The following is a 19,776-nucleotide window of genomic DNA, read 5'->3' as shown; positions in this document are numbered from 1 at the left end:
GAGGGTGTATGAGCAAAGTAGTGGTGAGGCGAAGGTAAGAAAAAGTGACAAATAGAGTGAGGATCATACTTCTCGTGTCAGAATGAAAATTATTGTTTTTTTTCTGTTTCTTTTGATGGGAATGCCTTTCATGTTAGGAAATTAAAAACAGGTGTTGCACTGGAACACACATTATGCTCCCCATACCCATAAGGGAATATATTGTTTTAGTAACATCAAAGGCAAAGCCACAATATAGGAACTCAGGATGAGGTGAAAATACATACAGAGCAATAACTACACTTCATCTACTGAAATAATTGATGAACAGACATGGTTTGATGACATGGTCTTATACTGCTTGTTTAATGTAACAAATACAGCATAGATCAGTTGAGATCAGGCCAGTTAACTTATCACCTTTCAGCTGCAGACTACAAGTAAGTGACAGACCATTCATACCAACTTGGCATCTTGTGTGATCATAGATACAAATGTACAGAATGAAATTAAAATCACTTTTTACAACACTATTTACTTCTGAGGCTAAGTCAAACACAGTAGATAATCTAATACAAACCATCTGGATTTAAACGATATATAAAAGTGATTTGTTGTCATTTTTTGATTCAATGAAGTGTGCCAGAGAATAGACATACATTGAGGCATACATTTTTCTGGGCCTTCTAGATAGATGATACTATATCAGGCCTTTCAGAACTGCAGTTGTGATTACAGTTTATAATCCTAAGAACTGTTTATATTAAATAATTGGTTCAGTATAACTGTTGTTACACAAGCCTACATTAATCACCGACTGCTCATCATATAAGCAGGCAAGCTTTACAGTGCAAAATGCTGGCTGTATAAGGGGTCCACGTACATATGACTCAAACTTCATCCTGTCTGATCAAATCAGCTTGTGTGCACTGAGATGCATTAGGCTTCAGATCCACATCAAAAGGTTTTAATTTTCCCCAGAAGCTATGTCACAGTTTTCGACACATCTTAAAGAAGTGGGTTAATATATTGTAGCATCTCTACCTCACATACAAAACCATACAGCTCACAACGGCCAATGTTACTTTTAGCTAAAAGAGATGTGCACTTTCATTTTTGGAAACACTGAGGCAGGGTTGTATACATTATATACATATGTTCAAGAAGAATGCAACTTGTTTTTGAAATGGCAGATTGGTCCTGAAAGCAAAGTATGTCTTTGTCCAATTGACTCTCTGCATTAGATTAAACCGCATAGATCCAGTCCAAGACACACCCTCCTTAGTCCTGAGCGTGCTGTCAGCAGAAGATGGGCTGAAGCAGGAAGGTGGCTACTGTTGTTTCTCTACATGCAGACTTGTAAAGGCTGAAGCTTTTTAAAAAATAAAAAAATTCACAAGGCTCTTATTGCCATTAGTGGGAAGAAAAGTTCACTTTCACTAGACATGCTGGTGCAATGGAGGCTAGGGTTTAGTCCATACAAGAAAAAAAAGTCAGTTTTCTATGCCTTGAGTTTGTGCGTACCCCGTCCATTCTCTCCATCCTCCCCTCGACCCTCCTTACAGTTGTCATAGCACGGACCTTGTTAAAAGTAGCTGGGGAATACAATTGTTTTTTCCAGACCTATTGTCACACACATACATTCAGTATGGCCAAAGATTTTAAAAAGGTCAGTTTGTCCAAATCCTGCCCCTTAGAGCTTTCTAGTCTTAGTGCTTTCAAACTTCTTTTCACAGATAGTTATGTTTTCCTTTTAAAGATATTTCTTAAAGGTATGTCTTTTAACACAGGTTTTGAGGTATCTTCTAATGAATCTTCTTCTGACATCCCAGTATAATGATGATGGATGGAATTTAATGGAACAGAAACGGCAATGTTTCTTTCAAGGAAAAACAATCCAGTTGCTCTTGGTTGTCCACAGATGAATATACTTCCCAGTTGGAATATTTCAATCCAATCATCTGATGCTATCCCATCATTACTCTGCATTATTTTTTAGTTCAAATTCCTCTGCGCTCTAATTGTTTACATAAATTTAAAATAGAGGAAATATTATTATTATTTATTATTTCAGTTCATTTTCATAAAAAAGACTATAATGTATGAGGTTGTACTGTGTCTTACAGGGACTTAATTTTCTTATGCACTCTTTGGAATCTTTCTATCATTGAATATGTATAGATCTAAGGGAGCCAGAGCTGTCTAAAGAGCTCTGATTTCCTGTGATAAATTATTGACAAGGTTGCAAGACATTGTAACACCACTACTAATCATAATGGAAACCAAGAAAGACTGTCAGTTGGAGTAGTTCAGCTGTGCACCTCTGTATGAAGAGAAACAATAGCAACCACCTACTTCATCCCATTCTTTCTCCTGAAGCCTGCTGTGTCTGCAGAAAGAATGGGAGGAGCACCAGCAGCATGTGACAGGTGACAGCTTTCAATCATTGCCATGGCACAATGTGTCTGGGGTGGGGGGCATTGAGGTGAGTGTCAGAGGTTGTGTACAAATGAAACAACAGACAGTGCAGAAGATCCTACTACTATATGTACTACTATGTTACTATACATGTACTGAACTTAATATACAGTTAGATAATGCATTTGTTAATAAAAGCATTAAAAAAAAAAGTATCCCTGAATGGAGATCGAAGTGCATTAAGTGAAAAAATTCCAAAAGTTCAATAAAGAAGCCTCCTTGTTTTTAACTTTGTATTGTCAGAAGCATATTGTTAACTGTATTTTCCATGCAAAACATCTGTTTGCTGTAAACTGCTGTGAACAATACCCAGAGGTAGCAGCAAACAGAACATTTTGATACTAGGAATATAATGTAAAATCTGAATGTTTAAATTTGTAAATTTAGTTTTAGAAATTGTTTCCAGTTTTAATTATATTTAGATTTAGATTTAGATTTAAGGCTCGACGTAGTGGTAGAATTAAATATGTATAGCTCCCATTTCAAATGAAAACCTGGAAGCATCACTTCTTAAAGGTTTTTGCATGTGATGTTGTGCCACAAACTTAATTATTTTAAAAGAGCTTAAAACATAATATAAATTTAACAAAAACTGATGATGGCCAGCTGATTCTCCTAAGACCATATATGCATAATTGTTCATATATTTAACCATAAACTTTAAATAGTTATTGTAAGGTGACGTGAATTTTGTGACAAAAACGAAAATACTGCATATACTTTATATAAGCAACTTCTAACTGATTTAATTGCCAGGTATAATACCTCTCAATTATACCATCAAAATTATGATCTGAATCTGGATAACTCCAGTTGAAGTTTGCAAAATGTACCATCTTTCTGCTGCACTCCCAGCGGTTCTCCATCTATCATATCTACAGCAGGTGTCCCATTTCAAACTGCAAATCCAAAGAGCTTTGCCACGCACCTGGCATGCAGCTGACTAACAAAGAGCGGGGAATGATGACTCAATCAGCTGAGGAAGTGACTGATGAGAATCACGCATCAGGAATGGTTGGAGGTCATTGGAAAGTATTATCAGGCTTTTTGAAGCCTGACTCATGGAGGCTAAATAAGAGGCTCTCTTCAAGTATCTGTTTCTGATTCTTATATTCTCCATAACATAAGGCAGGCTAGTGGTAAACATTAACAGTGGGAGGAAAAGTCACATACACACATCCGCACAGTAGGTTGTAGAGAACGTGCAGTGGTATACCTGAGGTACTCACTGCTGTAGAATAAGGGTTCATATTAAAGGCATTTTCAGCCCAGCAGCCACATCCATAATGGGAAGCCTGAGAAAAGAGAGAACATGAAGACATTTTAGATACAACGCAGATAAGCTGTTGTATTAGTCTTAATATTTCTGTTTAGCAAATACTGTAAATATTGTAAATTCTCAAATAATAACCTGGAATAAAGCATTATCATGTACAACTTAAAACACTTAAACACAAAAGGCTGGTGTGGTCATTTCAGCCTAATTTCCATTTCCACATAATTAACTACACTAGAACCACATGCAATACTCACTACTCTATAGAGCTGAGCTTTGGGTTTTAAAACATTAAAAGTGCTAATGAGGTTAAGGCAGTAAATCCTATTGGTTCATTCATTCTGTTCAGCCCCCTGTTAAATTGTTGATTTTTTTCCCCAGTTAAGCTGCTGTTAATGCAAACTCATAACTTACTGCAGCTGCCTCAAAGTAAAAGACTTCCAGCACAGAAATGTTTTACTGAGATTGTTGAGTTTGCATCACCATTAAAAAATGGAGAGAGTGAATTCTACTGTGGTGGCTAAAAGGAGAGGAAGAAAGTTTAGCTCTGTTAATTACATCAGACAGTAGCTATGCCAGATTAAAATAGCAAAGGGAAAAATTAAGCTGGGGGTTTTCCTCTGGTAACAGCTGCTCACTGGCAACTCTTTATCTACTGCTTTCAGTCTTTCTAAAGCTGCACTGATAAATTATTGATTGGCCACTAGAAGGCATAAAAATTCCAAAACACACAGCCCCTGCAAATTATCACCCTATTACATTGTTAGTGGTTAATGTGTTGGCAAGAAAATGCCTGTTTACACATCAAGCAGACACAATCTTTTCACTGGCATTGTGGGTACGGCCACTTGAGGAGACTAATGGACTAGCTACAAAGCAATTTTTTGGAAGCATTTTTGATGTTCGACGCCGGCTTGTTTCACCGAACAGATACGCTTCGGTTTAATCAAATTTATAAATCCACACTGACCCCAAGACATTCAAGTCACCCCATGGCCCCAGTTTATTTTTGCTCTCAGTCTATTCATTTGTTTCCTCTGGTTCGCTTAGTGAAGCCTAATCTACACAGACAGCTGTTTAAATCACACAAACCTGTGAACTTCCCACTCCCCAGTAAGACCAATATATATAGTGGCTTTTTAGCTCTGTTTTGGTTTCCACCTACTTTCTAAGAAAAACATCTCAATCTTTAGCTGCTGGAATGTTTCAATCTATTCACCAGCTAGTTACAAACATTGTCTGTCTGCTGTTTTATGCTGGACCCACAACGTAGTCTGGGTTTGGTAGCTGCTGCTACCTGAAATTTTCATTTTTTTTTTTTTTTTTTGCTAAACACGACTGCCTGAGGAAAAAAAGTTTTTCGAATGGTTAGACTGGATTATATAGAAAATGTGTCAGCTGTAAAACCAAAACAATTAGCTACAAGAGGTTAAAAAGCTCTGTAGAACTGGGGAATTGAGTGATAATTCTCTGTGGGTTCCTCATGATAAGCAAACTTTTAACTTGGCTTTATAGTCAAAACTGTTGATCAACACAGTTTTTAGCAACTTTTTGTACCTTTTTGTACCTTCCACCTTTTTGTGTTGTTTTCAACTTTTTTTTGTTTTTCAGCTGCTATTATTCCCAGCATCATTAGAATTTGACACAAAGTACATGTAAGTGTACACTAACAATTTTGTCCTCTAACTACAGTACTTTATAGGCTATGTGTTTACTGATTAAATTAGAAATTATACGTTATGGTACTAAAATATTTCATTAAAAAAGGACAAACTGAAATAATGACAAAACATATAATGTCTCCAATAATAGCTGTCTGAAACAAAGGCCTGGCTCAATCTTTACTTGAGTTACATAAAAATATACTATGAAGTTGTAATATGGATAAAAAGATGGACAGAGAGAAAAGGAGAAGAGGGTCTGACTACCTGGCCAACCCTGCCAGCATGTTTCATGGCCAGGCCTCCACTGGACACAGCGGCAGCTACATTCCCTTCCAGGTCTACCACAACGGCTCCCACCGTGTCAAGACACCCTGAACCATTTTCCTACATCACAGTAAGTAGAGTCACATGAACAGAAAAAACTAAAATATATACAAATGGACATTTTGAAATGAGAAATGTTCTCTAGTGAGAATTCAGGCAAAATAGAAGAGGAGAAATCCAGACATTCACATTCTGAAGCAGAGACCTTTAACTACGGACATTTCTAAAATTAAGAATGTACTGTGTGAATTTATGGATCACTCTTTTGACCTTCCTATTTCATCATAAAAATGTGTTTTTGTGATTTCTATCAGCTGTTTTCCTTCCCTGATTCCAGTTTGCTTTGGAAGTGACTTGTTTGTGAACCATCATAACTCAGACTGAATGATAAGTACAGCTCTACAGAGTAAATATGCAAAATTGCATCATGATACACGATCAGAGCTCCACTCCTACCAGAAACTGAAGAACTTCACTGAACCCTGGACTAAAAATTAAGAGTAAAGCGAGGCAACAGCATTTTCTCATCTGTCTTATGCTCTCCTAAATACGCCCTGTCTATAAAATTTTGAGGCCAAAAAGAACCAGAGCCAGCTATTTAGGAACCCTACACAGATCATCTCGTCACTCTTTATCAGCGTCCTTAAATGAAAAAATCCACAAGAAATTGGTTAGTTCCTCTTGATTGACTTTATATGTCAAAGGCAAAGTAAAAATTAAAGATAAGGTTGATGCCAAAGGCCTGTAAAATACTCTAAAACTCTGAACATGGCATGCATGCTAACAGTCATGGTCTGAATATCAGTTACATCCAAGTCAGTGTTCATTTTAACTGCACAAATGGTTACATATTAATCTTTAATAGGTGAAGCAGTGTTATGTAAACATATAAGAGAAAAAGAGAACAGAGGACAAATCAGACTTTAAACTCTCATTAGGCAAACTAGTCATTTGACACAAAAATCAAACATATACAACTAGAACATCCTTACGTCCATCTTAGTTTTTAGTCTCTTTTTTTATGGATATATCATTGATATTGAGGATTGATGTAACTGAACTAAATAAACAATAACGCTGTTCAAAAACAGATCCAATGAAGCACTACGGGCTATGGCTGTTTACATGTTTTACTCCATTTTAAAAAAGGCATATCTGAACCAAGATAAACTCTCCCACCCTCTTCTGTTCTGCTGCCACTGCTAGTGAGTTTAGAGCAGAATGAGTGCTGCCGGCTGCTTTCAGCTCAGCTCATCATCAGGCCATTCTCCAGTTGTGCTGCTTAGGGCACTGAAACTTTGCACTACCTCTTGTCAACACTTAATTGTTTCTTGGAAACATCTGTGCTACCTTGTAATGCCATTTTATTTAATGACCCCGTGATAATTTGAGATGATAACTGTCAAAATATATCTTAATGTCTAAGTTGTGGAGAGTTGTTTAATTCTTTTGTTTCTTGCCTTTTTAAAGTCAGTTTGATGTCATATTTCCTCAGGGAAAACTTAGAATCTGGTTTATAATCTGCTGAATGGGCTGCAAGCATGATAAAACTGACCTAAGGACCACTGCAATTTCATTACTAATAAAAGCCTTGATAGACCCAGTTATGCAGCCACAGTCATGTTGAATTTTGAGTAAGGCATTTGTGACTCTTGCTCTTACTTTTGCTATTGCTGTCCCTTCTTACGTTTGTAGATCTTAAGTCTGAATTTATCTGGCAGAATTTTGAACCTTATACCTCTGGTTTTCTCTCAGCACACTATCCCTTTTAGTGTGTGCTGCATTATCTCTATTATATTCTGTTCGTTCTGTTCTTTTCTACAGACAGAGGCAAGTGTATTCAGTAGAACTTGCCTTTATTAGCCTATTTTTACCAACACCTGTTGCTTTGAAAAAAAAAAAGGTTTGAGGTTTCATTTTTTCTTAATAATTCAAATTCAGAGGATTGGAATAGTGTTTAGTGTTTTAATTTAATAGAAATTAAGAGAAACACTGAGGTAGCTTTATTTTTAAAGTTTATAAGAACGTATTTCAGCACCACATGTACGCACATGTATCACTTTGCTCTGCACTGGGGAGTATTGATTATTCGATGGCATATGGTATATATATGGTAAATTTAGCATGTGCTGCGCCTTGTCACACAGTCAGATCTCAACCTGTTATAGCACTTGGGACGAAGAAAAAGCATGATGTTCACTGCAAGGAATAGTACGACAAAATCAGTAGGAAGAGGTGGGTCCATTCTGACTGAAGTGATACAGCTGAGAAAGAATACACTTAATGCCATTAAAATAAGCACTTTTACTGATAACATAGTACTTACATTTTCACTTGATTGTCGCCTTTTCTTTGTCTGATTATGTCCTGTGTCCATTTTCTCTGCCAGCTCCATCTTTCGCTTGTTCCTCTTGTACGCCGATAAACTGAACTCTGTTCAATAAAATATTCTCTTTCTACTGAATCCACATAAGTTGTTGTTTTTTTAGCTCAGTGTTTTGGTTCAGTTTTGCAGCTACAGGAAATGCATTTCTTAGATGGAGAATATTTCTGAATCTGTGTAACAATACTCACTGGTGGCCATTTTCTCTGATGGGCATGGTGGTATTCCATGGCTGACAGCCCAATCATGTGCTCCTCGCCCCACTAAAAAGCTGACAAAAGAAAAAAAAAATTAACAAGTGGATATAGTTACGTTAATACAACATTAAGTAAGAACCATGATAATCACCAGGGTGGTATTCTGCCAGCTGATAGTTTCCCTTTCTGTGCTTCATTCAGTAGACGGTTTGCAACTAAGACTGGGTTCTTAATACCTGAAGGAGAAGTCAGAATTATCACAGGGCTGGCAGTTTATTCCATGTGATTTTATTACAGTGTAAACAAATCAACATACTCAACTCATGATTAAGTTTTGCAAACACATACAGTAATCCTTTAGTCAAATCAATACGGGCAAAATAATGGATTTTAAATAAGAACAATCAAAAGACCAAATCGTGAGTCTTTCTCTGCATGCCAAGTTTCATACTACAGGTTTTTCTGTGTATCGTTAATAATAATTGTTTTGTTTATTTTTTACAGGCCGTGTATTCATTGAGTTTATTATGTAGTGTTGCACATTTTCCTTATTTTTCCATTGTTTCACAAGCATACCTATCAATGCTATGTTGCTTTTAGTGTATTTAAACACATTCTACTGAGTTCTGAGACCTTATAAAAAACATGGGTTGGCAAATACATTTTATATCTAAACCAACAAAGCTTAATTTGGTAATAAAAACAATCTGTTGCTGTTTGGACTATATGTGAAATGCCAGCATTAACTCGTGGCTTGTTGTTTGGAATTAATTTTTAAAATATGCTTTTGTTTAAGCCTTCGAGGAAAACTAACTGTGAGTATGATGATGTGTACATATTAAAAGCATTTATTGGTTGTTCTCCAGATAAAAAGTTGTTGGTCCCCTATTGTAAGGATTTATGATAACAATTTCTCAAGTAATCTCTAAAAACTCTGAGATAGTAGAATGTAAATTAGTAAAACATAAAAGATAGAGGCTTGGCTTGTTTTCATTACTTCCAGGTGACTGAACTTCACTGCGACAACAACATAGTAGCATTACATAAATATCAACACGTATGTAGTAACTCACCACTAATAGCGCCTACAGCTCCAAAATGCAGTGACTTCCCATCCATGATACTTGCATCACATTCAATTTCCCCTGACAAATTAAGGTTGGAACCCATGCCTGCGTTTGTAAAAGGAGAATCCTGAAAACAAATAAAACATGTAGAATCTAGAATAAAACTTTATTTGCAATGAGCCATAAAGTCAATGTTAATATGCTGAAGATATGTCATTCTTTTGTAGACAGCTTAACCAAGACAAAAAGGTTTATTTTGATTCTAAGTTATAACGTAAAGGCATTTTTCCAGACAATACACATTCAGTATGTACTGTGTTTATAACTTTTTTAAAACTTATGTTTGTGTTTAAACCCCACTGCATGTCTTTATTCCAACTCTGCCCTGGGGAAAATCATCTCTTACATCATCCAACAGAATGTGGGTACACGCATCAGAGACTGGAGCGGCAATAAAGCGGTTTTGGATAAACACATACACAGGTCAAATTAAGTCTCTTATCCTTAAGGACCCCATGTTGGATGTTGTGTTTATTTTCATTCTAATCTGGGCCTAAAATAACTGTTCTACACTATGTACATGGATTGTTATTAAATTTAGTTAAAAAAGTTAATTACGGTTGACTTTATATAATCAAGTCTGGATCATAATCAACCCACCTCAAGTTCAACAAGTGCTGCAGCCACTGCTTCAACAGCAAGTGCTCCAGCTCTGAGCTGGTCCACAGCCTGTAAAAGACAGATCGAGACATGAAAGCAGCTTTCCTGTCAAAACAGTAAATACACCCTCATGCTCATTTCAGCATTTCAACAGTACTTTCATCAAAGTCAGTTACATAACACTATGATAAGCAATGGACAGCAATGAATTATTTTAACTTTTTCCGTGACACTTACTTGTTTTCTAGTACGTAATCACATTACAGTGGATTTACTGGAATACCTATATATCACTTACAAATGCAAAATAAGTACCTGTAAACATAAATGCCTTTGGAGAGGTAATTAGGATTTAAGCCTCATCAAAAGCACAAACTGGGAGATAAAACTGTCGTAAAGCAAGGATGATGGCAATATCATGGTGTTGTTTTGCAGTCTTAAGGATGTAAGGAACTTGAAATGATGGAAGGAACAATGAATAAAACTAAATACAAGGAAATTCTTGAGAGGAACCTGTTTGAGAGCACCAAGGAACAAAGATTTCCCTTCCAAAAGTAAAATGATCTTAATACAGTCAAATGAAAACTGGAATGACTTCTGAACAAGAACATTTAAGTGTAAAGCCAGTACAGACATTGGAATCCCACTGAAATTATACACAATGACAGCTGTTCACAGACGCTCCTCATCCAACTTTTGCAACACTACTAAGTTTCGGAGGTTAGGTGGTTTAATAGAAAAATTATATACTTCCTGAAGACAGTGGACCCATTGATAAAAGATGAGCAGACCACATTTGTGTGCAAAAATGTAGCAGAGAGAAGTTTACACACACTTCAGTATTTACCAACTGTCAGTTACCTAACTGGTTGTGACACCCAAACACATTTTATAGTCAGAGAGAGTAAATTATAAACTATTAGACTTACTGATAGGTTGACTTCATTGTATGGATGACAGCATAGTTATTCCATATTTACAACATAAAGATTTTAAAAAAAAATTTCTCTACATACTTGGGTCTCAGCATAATTCCTTGGTACTGAGATGTTATTATTACCAACTTACTTCACGTATTTAAAACATAATTTACCATTAAATTTGAATATAATGGTAAAGCAAAATTACTGCTCTGTATTCAGAAAGTATTTAACAGATTAAATACTGTGAAGAGCCAGATTATCTAGATTGAAGTACTTACTTTACTAACATTCCATTAAGTATAAAACAGATTGTGTACACAAGCAATACAAGGTTATGTTGCTTGTTTGCACACATAAAACATACAAATTAATATGGTAATATCCATAACATAAACTTACTCGCTGGCAAGCTCTTTTGCACACATGCTTGTACTCCTTGGCCTTAGATTCAGAATGGTATCCTGCTCCTGAAAGCAAATTATAGGGAAAAAAAGTGTTTTTTCGTAATATGATGATAGTTGACCTCCTCAAAGAGAGAAACTATATTGGGAGACATAATGTTTCAGTGCACGATGGATGCACCAGTTCCTATAGGAAATACTGTACAACTATAAATTATGTTTACTTATTATTGGTTGATGCTTACCATTTCTCTTTATTCTACTTTTTAATTAAAGTGTGCACACTCACCTGCATGCACTAAAACAAATCCACCGACACCTTTTGGCTTTTGATTCTTGCTTGAGTCCTGTTTTTTGGACCATGAGTTGGCCAGGGGAGAGGAGGGTTGCTGCTCTTCAGCAGAATTCATTAGACTTTCCATAACCCCTGCATAACTTGACAAGCCTATCATGGCCTATCAGACAGTGGAGAGAAAATCGTTCTCATGGCACACCTGTGACAGAAACGGGAATATAAACATTACCTCTCAGGAATAATATAGGACAAGTTGCTTTTACGTTTTTGATGGACAATATGAAAAGAGCCTCTTGCATAACGGTATAGTGGTTTTTAGCTGCAGTTGTATGCAAAAGTTTGGGCACCCCTGGATAAATTACATGTAGCAGTTTTTCTTTTAGTGAAAGAAAGTAAATACCCAAGTCACTGAAAAATTAAACAGTAAATGTGGCATGTGCCAACATTTGGGCACAAAGTCAATACTTTGTAACTGTGGGTAGATCTTGAACATGCTGTGTGTGCAAGACACAAATATCTCAGAACTTTCAGTGATCTGCAATGAAGAGTGGGTGAAGATTCCTAAATTAAAAATAGAGCGACTCTTAGCTGGCTATAAGAAGCACTTGCAAGCTGTCATATCTGCGAAAATCACAGGCCTCAATTACTAACAACGTTACATTTATTCAAGTACTAACTGACAAGTACAAAGATCATGTACTGGACTACCACCTTGTAGCTAATGTCATCCAAAACATGCTATTCATAGTCCTGATCCACAAGACTACAATTCAAAGCTTGCTACTAACATAACGATAACACCCACCTCGTTAACGTAAGTTGACGTTATCAACTTTCCAAACAATTCCAGTTGTTAATGTATCGTTAAACATGTCATCTTAAAGCTTGCATTATTAAATTAGCGTTACTTCGTTTGTATTAAGTCTTTATTTAACGTATAAGGTATTATATTACATTGAAGACAAATAAGTTATTTCAAATCAGGCTAACAGTTTTGTGTTTTCGTTAGCTGATTAGCTAACAGCTCGCTAACCACCAAAACAATCTCAACTTACAGTTCTCACTCGTCTCCTCTCAGCGACACAACTGCCCGCTAACCACGACTTTACCTGACATGTGTTTAATACACACAAGCGGTAGCTGGACTCACAAATCTAACTACGACAAACTTTGCTGTCACACACTTTCACTCCTCTGTGGTATCCATAGCGAGTTAGCTACAGCATACAATAGTACTTCCTGGTTCACATACACGTTGCTAAGGAAGTGCGTTCAGTGCAAACATTGGTACACGTGGATGAAGCCGCACAAAATAGAACTTAGATATTTTGGGAGGAAAATCGATAAAATGCTTGCAAATGTTGTTCTTTTTTCCTGCTGACATGCATACACAAAGAACATACAAAAAAAAACAAAAAAACAAATACATTTGGATGGAAACGTACATAGTTCAGGAATCTAAAACATTAAGTAATTTTCATGATTTGATATTTTCATTTTTATTATTTAAGATGCAAATATGGTATATGGCCCAAGATTTTATATTATGGCAGATGTCAGTTGATTGATAGATTGAACATTTTCTCACTCATTGTCCAGGACATCGTTGATCAAGTTCAAATATGCCTTAATATTAAATACACTAAAATGAAAGGGTCCGTCAACCATATTACAAAGAAATATATTTTAATTTGCTCAGGTTTTGAGATATCTGTCTCTGAGATTTCTGCCTCCTTCTCAGTACAATGGAGGTGAATGGATACAGTATGTGTTTGTGGTGCACAGCGCATGGAAAAATTAAATACATTTTTTTTAACATCAACATGCCCTTCCAGAAATATCCCTGTTACTCCACAGACCTTGTTGTGAACACCTTTTTTTATCGTGTAGGTACTGATTTTTAATCAGGAAAAATAAGAATGTAGCTCCAGACTGTTTGAATAGGGAAACAATTCATAACAAAAAGGGGACTTGTCCAGGATCATTTCTAGCTGTAGTATCGATTCTGCTAGGTATATATTAAAATTTACCTGGATGAGAGGATATTAGTATCCTTTTAACTTTATCTTTGTTAAAATATTTGACAAAATATGAAATAATACCATCATGGTCAACATGTTCAGGACACATCTTTTCTATGAGCCCAATTTGTTCAAATTTTCTTTTAGAACTAAAACTCATTTGCACTAGTTTATTTCAATGTTACTTTGGACATAGTGACAGGTTAGTCATTAAATTCCAACGCTTATGAGTAGATACGTCATTTCACATAACCAACCAGGGTGTACATATTCTTGATCTTTCAGTTACATTGATGGACTTTGCTGACCTCCAGAAATATGATTCTGGTAACATGACATATCTATTACTCACTGTGTAAGATCTGAAATTATTATATCCATGTAAACTACTTACCTTGCCTAATGTCTACAATTATGAGAGTGTTGGTGTTTATTTCTCAGTTGTGCTTTGCTGCACATTCCTGGACCAACTGCAAGTTGTCTGTCAGGTTAGATAACAGAGAATATTTCATCAGAGGCCATCTTTTGCTCAAGAGTTCATTTTTAGTGCAAATTTAGGCCCCACAGCTGCAAATCAAGTCCACAATAATCTCAATAATCTCTTGGACAATATTAGGGAGGGTGGGAAAAGAATGGGATGTGCTTTTAGTAAGATATGGACACTCTGAAAATTATGCTAAGCCTGTCAGGCAGCTGATAACTAAACCCTGAGGAAAAACATTCTTGGCTCATTGTGAAGAATGACTGAGTACCGCTTTAGAAACAGACAAATACACAGCCTTCTTAACTACAATTAGCTCTTAAAACTTTATAAGTCAGTCATTGCAAAGCAGTTACAACTCTCCAGCCATTTTCCTATTTCAACGTCCCCCTGTCTACACATGAAAGATGTACATGCAACATAGTAATATGAATATAAATATTCAGCTCATAACTTCTGATCATCTAAATCATCTAAAACAGCCGCTTATTTTAGTTTATGGTCCAAGCAGAAGTTGTATGGGTGGACCAAAACAAGCGCATTCTTTAATCATAATGTGCAGTGTAATGTTATTTGCTTTGGATCAAGTCTAAAGAGATGAAAGAGTGCCGTTGAGCAATTAATGGAGGGAGAGCTGGGGCCAGGGCGGAGAGTGCTGAAGAGGGGCCAGCAAGCCTTTAGGGGGTGGCTTTAGTATCGCATGCCATCAAATCTCTGTGGAAACTTCTTCTTGCTGTTGTTAATGGTGTGCAGAGGAAAACTGCCAGTTCAGGTTTAATAGACATGTTATCTGTTATGACCACACAGACTGCAGACATGATTCATTTCAGGCCCTCTCCACTTCTCCATCCTGAGACTAATTCATACTTGCGCGTTATACTGTGGTGTTATGGCATGGATAGGAGGTCAGAAGCAGAAAAACAGAGGTCAAGACTTCTGCGGCATTAAGAGTGAGCAATATAGTTTCTGTGACAGCATTTTTCCTGTGAAATATGCTCGGGCAACTGGCAGACATGGTAGTTGCTCATTGGATGAGTAACTCTGTCTGTGACTATTTGCATAGTCAGAGGGAACACAAGATATTTTGATTTGTTTCAGAACACTGCAGTAGAAAGGGGATCAAAGAGATTTCCACCTCTGTCAATGCTTTAGACTTTTGTGTAATTAAAAAAAAGTCAAAGTTAAAAACACTATTACAGTTACATATAAAGAAATTATTGTGCTGGAAAAAAGTGAAATGTAGTGAAACAGACCAGCACAGTATGAGCAGAACTCTCCTGTTAAGAAAACTGTTGATACATAAAAGCCATTACAGTTTGGATCATTTTAGTGCATATGCTTTGAACATCTGAACATCTATCCACACTAAATCTATTCAGCATGAGTTCAGCCAGCGATCAGGAAGGAATTCCTGCTGCTTTGAGCAGGCAGAAAGCAGGCATGCTCTGGTGTGAAGAGACATGCTGGATGGGGGCTTTATTAAATAGAGTAAAATAAACAGAGGGAGCCGTCGCAACACATTTTGCCAAAGCTACAACCCACAGGAATCCTGCAGGAAAAGAATACTCACAGTGTGATGCTTTTTTAATCCAACCCCAAACCCATTCCGAGGGTGTAGACTAAACAATGTACCGCTCAGTAAACCACTATATTCACATCAATGTATCATAGTGCATCTCATGACAAATTGCTCTTCCAGCTGAATTACAGACTAGAGAAATAAGAAATGCGGTAGGAAATTGGAAATATGAGACTATAATGTCTAATTCTGAGATACAGGGTGGTATTCAAAACAACAGAAACAACAGGAAAACATAATACTATAACAAAAGTAATTTTTATATTTTTGTGCCAGAATATGTAAAATGGTAAAAAAACATGATCAAAAACATCTTAAACACCCTGTCAAGCAAAAATATATGTCCATCAGGTGTTTAATTTTCTAAGTTACTGGAGCTTTTGGTTTGGTCTTAAATTAATAATATGAAATTCTATTCATTTTTCGCTTCCCAGATGAGTCTGAGTACAAGGTGCACGCTATACATCATCATCCCTGAAGCTTATTTTGTATCTTTGTAAAAGAAACTTGAAGTATAAAATTACAAAATTTTGAGTAAAAGAACACAGTGATATTTTTACATAGGTCATTACCATAAACAAGTTAATTTATATATATATACATATATATGTATTAATCTGAAAACATTATCAGTGGTTTTCTTGTGTACTGCATAGTAGATAATAAACTATTAACAAGCATAATGTTTGCAGACGGGTGTGTATCAGAGTAGGTTTATGCACAATAAACTAATCTCTATGGAGACACATGATGAAAGTTTTTGGATCTTTTTGATCAGATTAGCCATCCGCTGCTAACATCTGTGGAACAGATGAGCATAATATATGGCAGGACACAATTAAAGATATGGGCGGACAAATGTTTCATTGAGAAAGTTGAAAAGAACCCACACAAACCACCACACTATACAGTACAGTGTTTTCATGTTCAGGGTAGGCCTTGCGTCAAAGACAGTGCTAAGTGATCCCAGCATGGATTCTCAGACAGTGCGCGAGTGCTACAATGCTATCTCCCCCTCTACTGACTGTAAATTGAAACTATTTTGCAAAATATGTTTACGAATTTATATGAAAAACTGTGGTATGTTTACGAGTGAGTATATGAAATTTGGCTGAGGAATTGTTTCGTTTCCCAAAAATCCCCTCTACAAACCCTCAACAGGCTTCAACATGTGTTTTATGGATGCACACTGTCAAACCTTACCTGAGCCTTTCAATAAGAGATGTTTCCCCCTTTCTTGTCATTGGATAGATATGGATGAAGACCTCAAGGGCCAGTTGCACATAAATGGTTTAAGCCCAGTTTTCCACCAGAGATCCCCGGAGAGTAGAAGTATTTAGTCTTCACTCAAGGCTTGAGCTATGACTGAAACCACCAATTATTGTACTAAACAAATCATGTGTTTTATCATTAGGCACTGAGCGAAAACAGACATGATGATATAATAGCTTCACAGAAATTTACCCAACCCAATAGTAACTAAAACCCATCAAAGGGCTTACAGATATTGACATAAGAACATACGTAAACAACAACTGCTATAATTATAATTTCTCTAGCCTCTAGGGCACACTTTAAGTTAGGGATAATATTGTGCATTTCTCTGCAGATAATTGCATTGCTTGCTTTAATTATGTTGCTATTATCATAAAACATATGTATCCAGCCAACAACGGATTAGACAATGCTCTTAGTAGTGTCTTGTAGGTACAGCCAATGGCAAAATCTCCATGTGCTGTAACCATGACAATCCCCATTGCCTACGCAGGCTTACACAAATAGATCCTCCTCTGTTTGGAGTATACAGATTGCCCTGCAGAACCAACTATTCACTGGGAATAGCCAACCAAGTTTTATATTTTTGCTTCTCATCAGGCATCAGGACAATGACTGAGCCACTATGATCAAATAATTACACACAGTGTCTAGTAAATGCAAAAATGATACTGTATGTAGTTATTTCAAATCATCCTCAGCTAAGACAACAAAAAAGCCAGCACAGTCCAGACAACACAGTATCGCTGTTAATTGATTTGTAATTGGTGACCAAGTCACAAAAAGACAAAAAAAACCCAAAACATTTATCATGTTAGCAACTGAACCCAGGAATCCACAATACAGCATTTAATAACACTTTACGGCCCTCTGCACCAACACAGATGCTTTCAGTTACTCTGGCTAATTACATTAGAATTAATGTGGCATCACATTATTCCTAACATAGCTCTACCAGAGGCGCCAGAGGTTTAAGCTGGTAGAGCAACATTTGGAATAATGTGATGCCACAGAACTCTATAGACCAGTAAGAATGATAACAGGGTATACTGTCCCACCCTAACAGGTGCATCAATACTAACAGCAGAGTGAAACAGATGTCAGGGAAGGCTAGATTGTACACGGTACGAAGAAGAGGTTTGATCAGGCAACACAAGTGAAAACACCTGTGTGAGAGGAATATGAGTGTGTTGGAGTTTTGATCTCATAAATAAATTACGGTGATGATATAATTGACTATATTTCAGTATAGTTCATAACAAGTAGTCACTGTGCCCTTTAAAGCTTTAAGTTTTCGATTTTGTCAATTCGTCCAAAGCCTTATGAATAGTCAAACTAAAAAGTCAGCGGTCAGGGTCACACACTTTGCATTCAGATTCTTGTTTGCCATTAAAGGAGTTTGAACATGGGTCCTCTGATTGAAGTCTCCCACTTAATATACCCCCTATTATGAAAATGTCAAACAAACTATATTCGATTATTTACAACAGAATTGGCTAAAAACAGCAATCCTTACATGCCCCAGTAAAATGTATGCCAACCTTGATAAGATTCATTTTCAAGCCTCTTCCAATAAATTCTATGTGACCACTAGTTATGACTTAACTCAGTTTCTAAACAGAACCACTCTCACGATACACTGCTGCTTATAAAGTGGCGAGATCGACATCTAGTGGTTTGATTTGAATAGTACAGAGGGAAAACTGCAATGGCCACTTCATTCAAATCACACCATTGTTTAGATATAGGTCAGGAGAAGACACTTCAGAGTTGGTTATCCCCCGTCACCTATAAACAGTATATAACAGTAAATATCCCATTGCGGTTTTAATTAGAGCAAACACTGATACACTATTTTATAAATCTGAATTAGGTGGTTAAAGTGGAAACTAATTAAGATATTAAGAGGACAAAATATGACTTTCTGTGCCCGATACAAGAGCTGATTACTTTTTTTTTTTTAATTTCCTGAAAAAGGGCAGTAGCTCAATGAGACAGAGATCTTTTTAACCTTTGTAAATTAAGTTTTAGACATAACAAGCCCACATGGAAAAGAACCTAGCATCCACCTACACTGACAGTTTGCTGTTAAAGTTATTAATGTATTTATGCAAATATTTTCACTCAGTTGTAGTGGCTGAACTTTTTCAGTAAAAAAAAACCTCAATTTTAAAAATCTGGATCTGGATCAGAGTACAATTTGGATGAAAGACATTTTCCACTCTCAGTTAATGTCAGCTGTTTTAGGAGCAGATGGCTCTGGACCAGAGCAGAGCTAACACAGATGACAGATGACAGACGGTGGTCTCTGGAAGCAGGCTCTCACATATGACAGCCTGACTTACTGGTCTGATCTGGTCTAAACTGTGAGATACCGTCCTCTGCCATGAACAAGGGCAGGTTACCCTGCCTCTGTGTCCATTTGTGTTTCTCGTCACAATTATTAAAGCCACATAATAACAGTTATCTCAGATACTCCTGGCCAAAGTTCTCATCAAACTGTCCTCATGTTGCTGAAATCCAAAACCATTACAGAAATTGTAGGCCAGGGTCACAGCAGGGCAAGTTGCAATGCATGATGAACAATTACCCCATCCTGAAAAATTTGGACGTATTCTGCATCTTACCGCGAGAGTGGTTATAAACAGCGAGACTTTTAGTTGTTATAATCAGTCAATAATGGGTGCGACGAAAGGCCGGCAACTCTTTAGTAAGGGCTCCTTCTTGACACTAGGTCATTTCCAAATTCATGACCACAGTACTTCTTGAAACT

General features: G+C 36.7%; 1 protein-coding gene across 3 annotated transcripts in view; it reads right to left on the bottom strand.

The window, feature by feature from the left end:
• The window catches only part of tasp1 (taspase, threonine aspartase, 1), a 45,059-nt gene that overhangs the window by 24,997 nt on the left and 286 nt on the right, over positions 1 to 19,776 (bottom strand). For 2 of the 3 annotated variants that reach the window (XM_040139247.1, XM_040139245.1), the window contains exons 1-10: positions 12,703 to 12,917; positions 11,642 to 11,846; positions 11,351 to 11,418; positions 10,029 to 10,097; positions 9,375 to 9,495; positions 8,453 to 8,537; positions 8,296 to 8,375; positions 8,048 to 8,154; positions 5,662 to 5,781; positions 3,674 to 3,752 (exon numbers count right to left, since the gene is read on the bottom strand). In XM_040139247.1, coding sequence (XP_039995181.1) covers positions 3,674 to 3,752; positions 5,662 to 5,781; positions 8,048 to 8,154; positions 8,296 to 8,375; positions 8,453 to 8,537; positions 9,375 to 9,495; positions 10,029 to 10,097; positions 11,351 to 11,418; positions 11,642 to 11,804 — 892 coding nt within the window. In that variant the 5' untranslated portion in view covers positions 11,805 to 11,846; positions 12,703 to 12,917. Of the gene's footprint in view, positions 1 to 3,673; positions 3,753 to 5,661; positions 5,782 to 8,047; positions 8,155 to 8,295; positions 8,376 to 8,452; positions 8,538 to 9,374; positions 9,496 to 10,028; positions 10,098 to 11,350; positions 11,419 to 11,641; positions 11,847 to 12,702; positions 12,918 to 19,776 lie in introns of those variants that run through there. The other variant, XM_040139246.1, reaches the window with a different exon arrangement.

Source organism: Xiphias gladius, chromosome 11, assembly GCF_016859285.1.
Source record: "Xiphias gladius isolate SHS-SW01 ecotype Sanya breed wild chromosome 11, ASM1685928v1, whole genome shotgun sequence".
Classification (NCBI taxonomy): domain Eukaryota; kingdom Metazoa; phylum Chordata; class Actinopteri; order Istiophoriformes; family Xiphiidae; genus Xiphias; species Xiphias gladius.
This window is presented reverse-complemented; position numbering and strand designations above follow the sequence as displayed.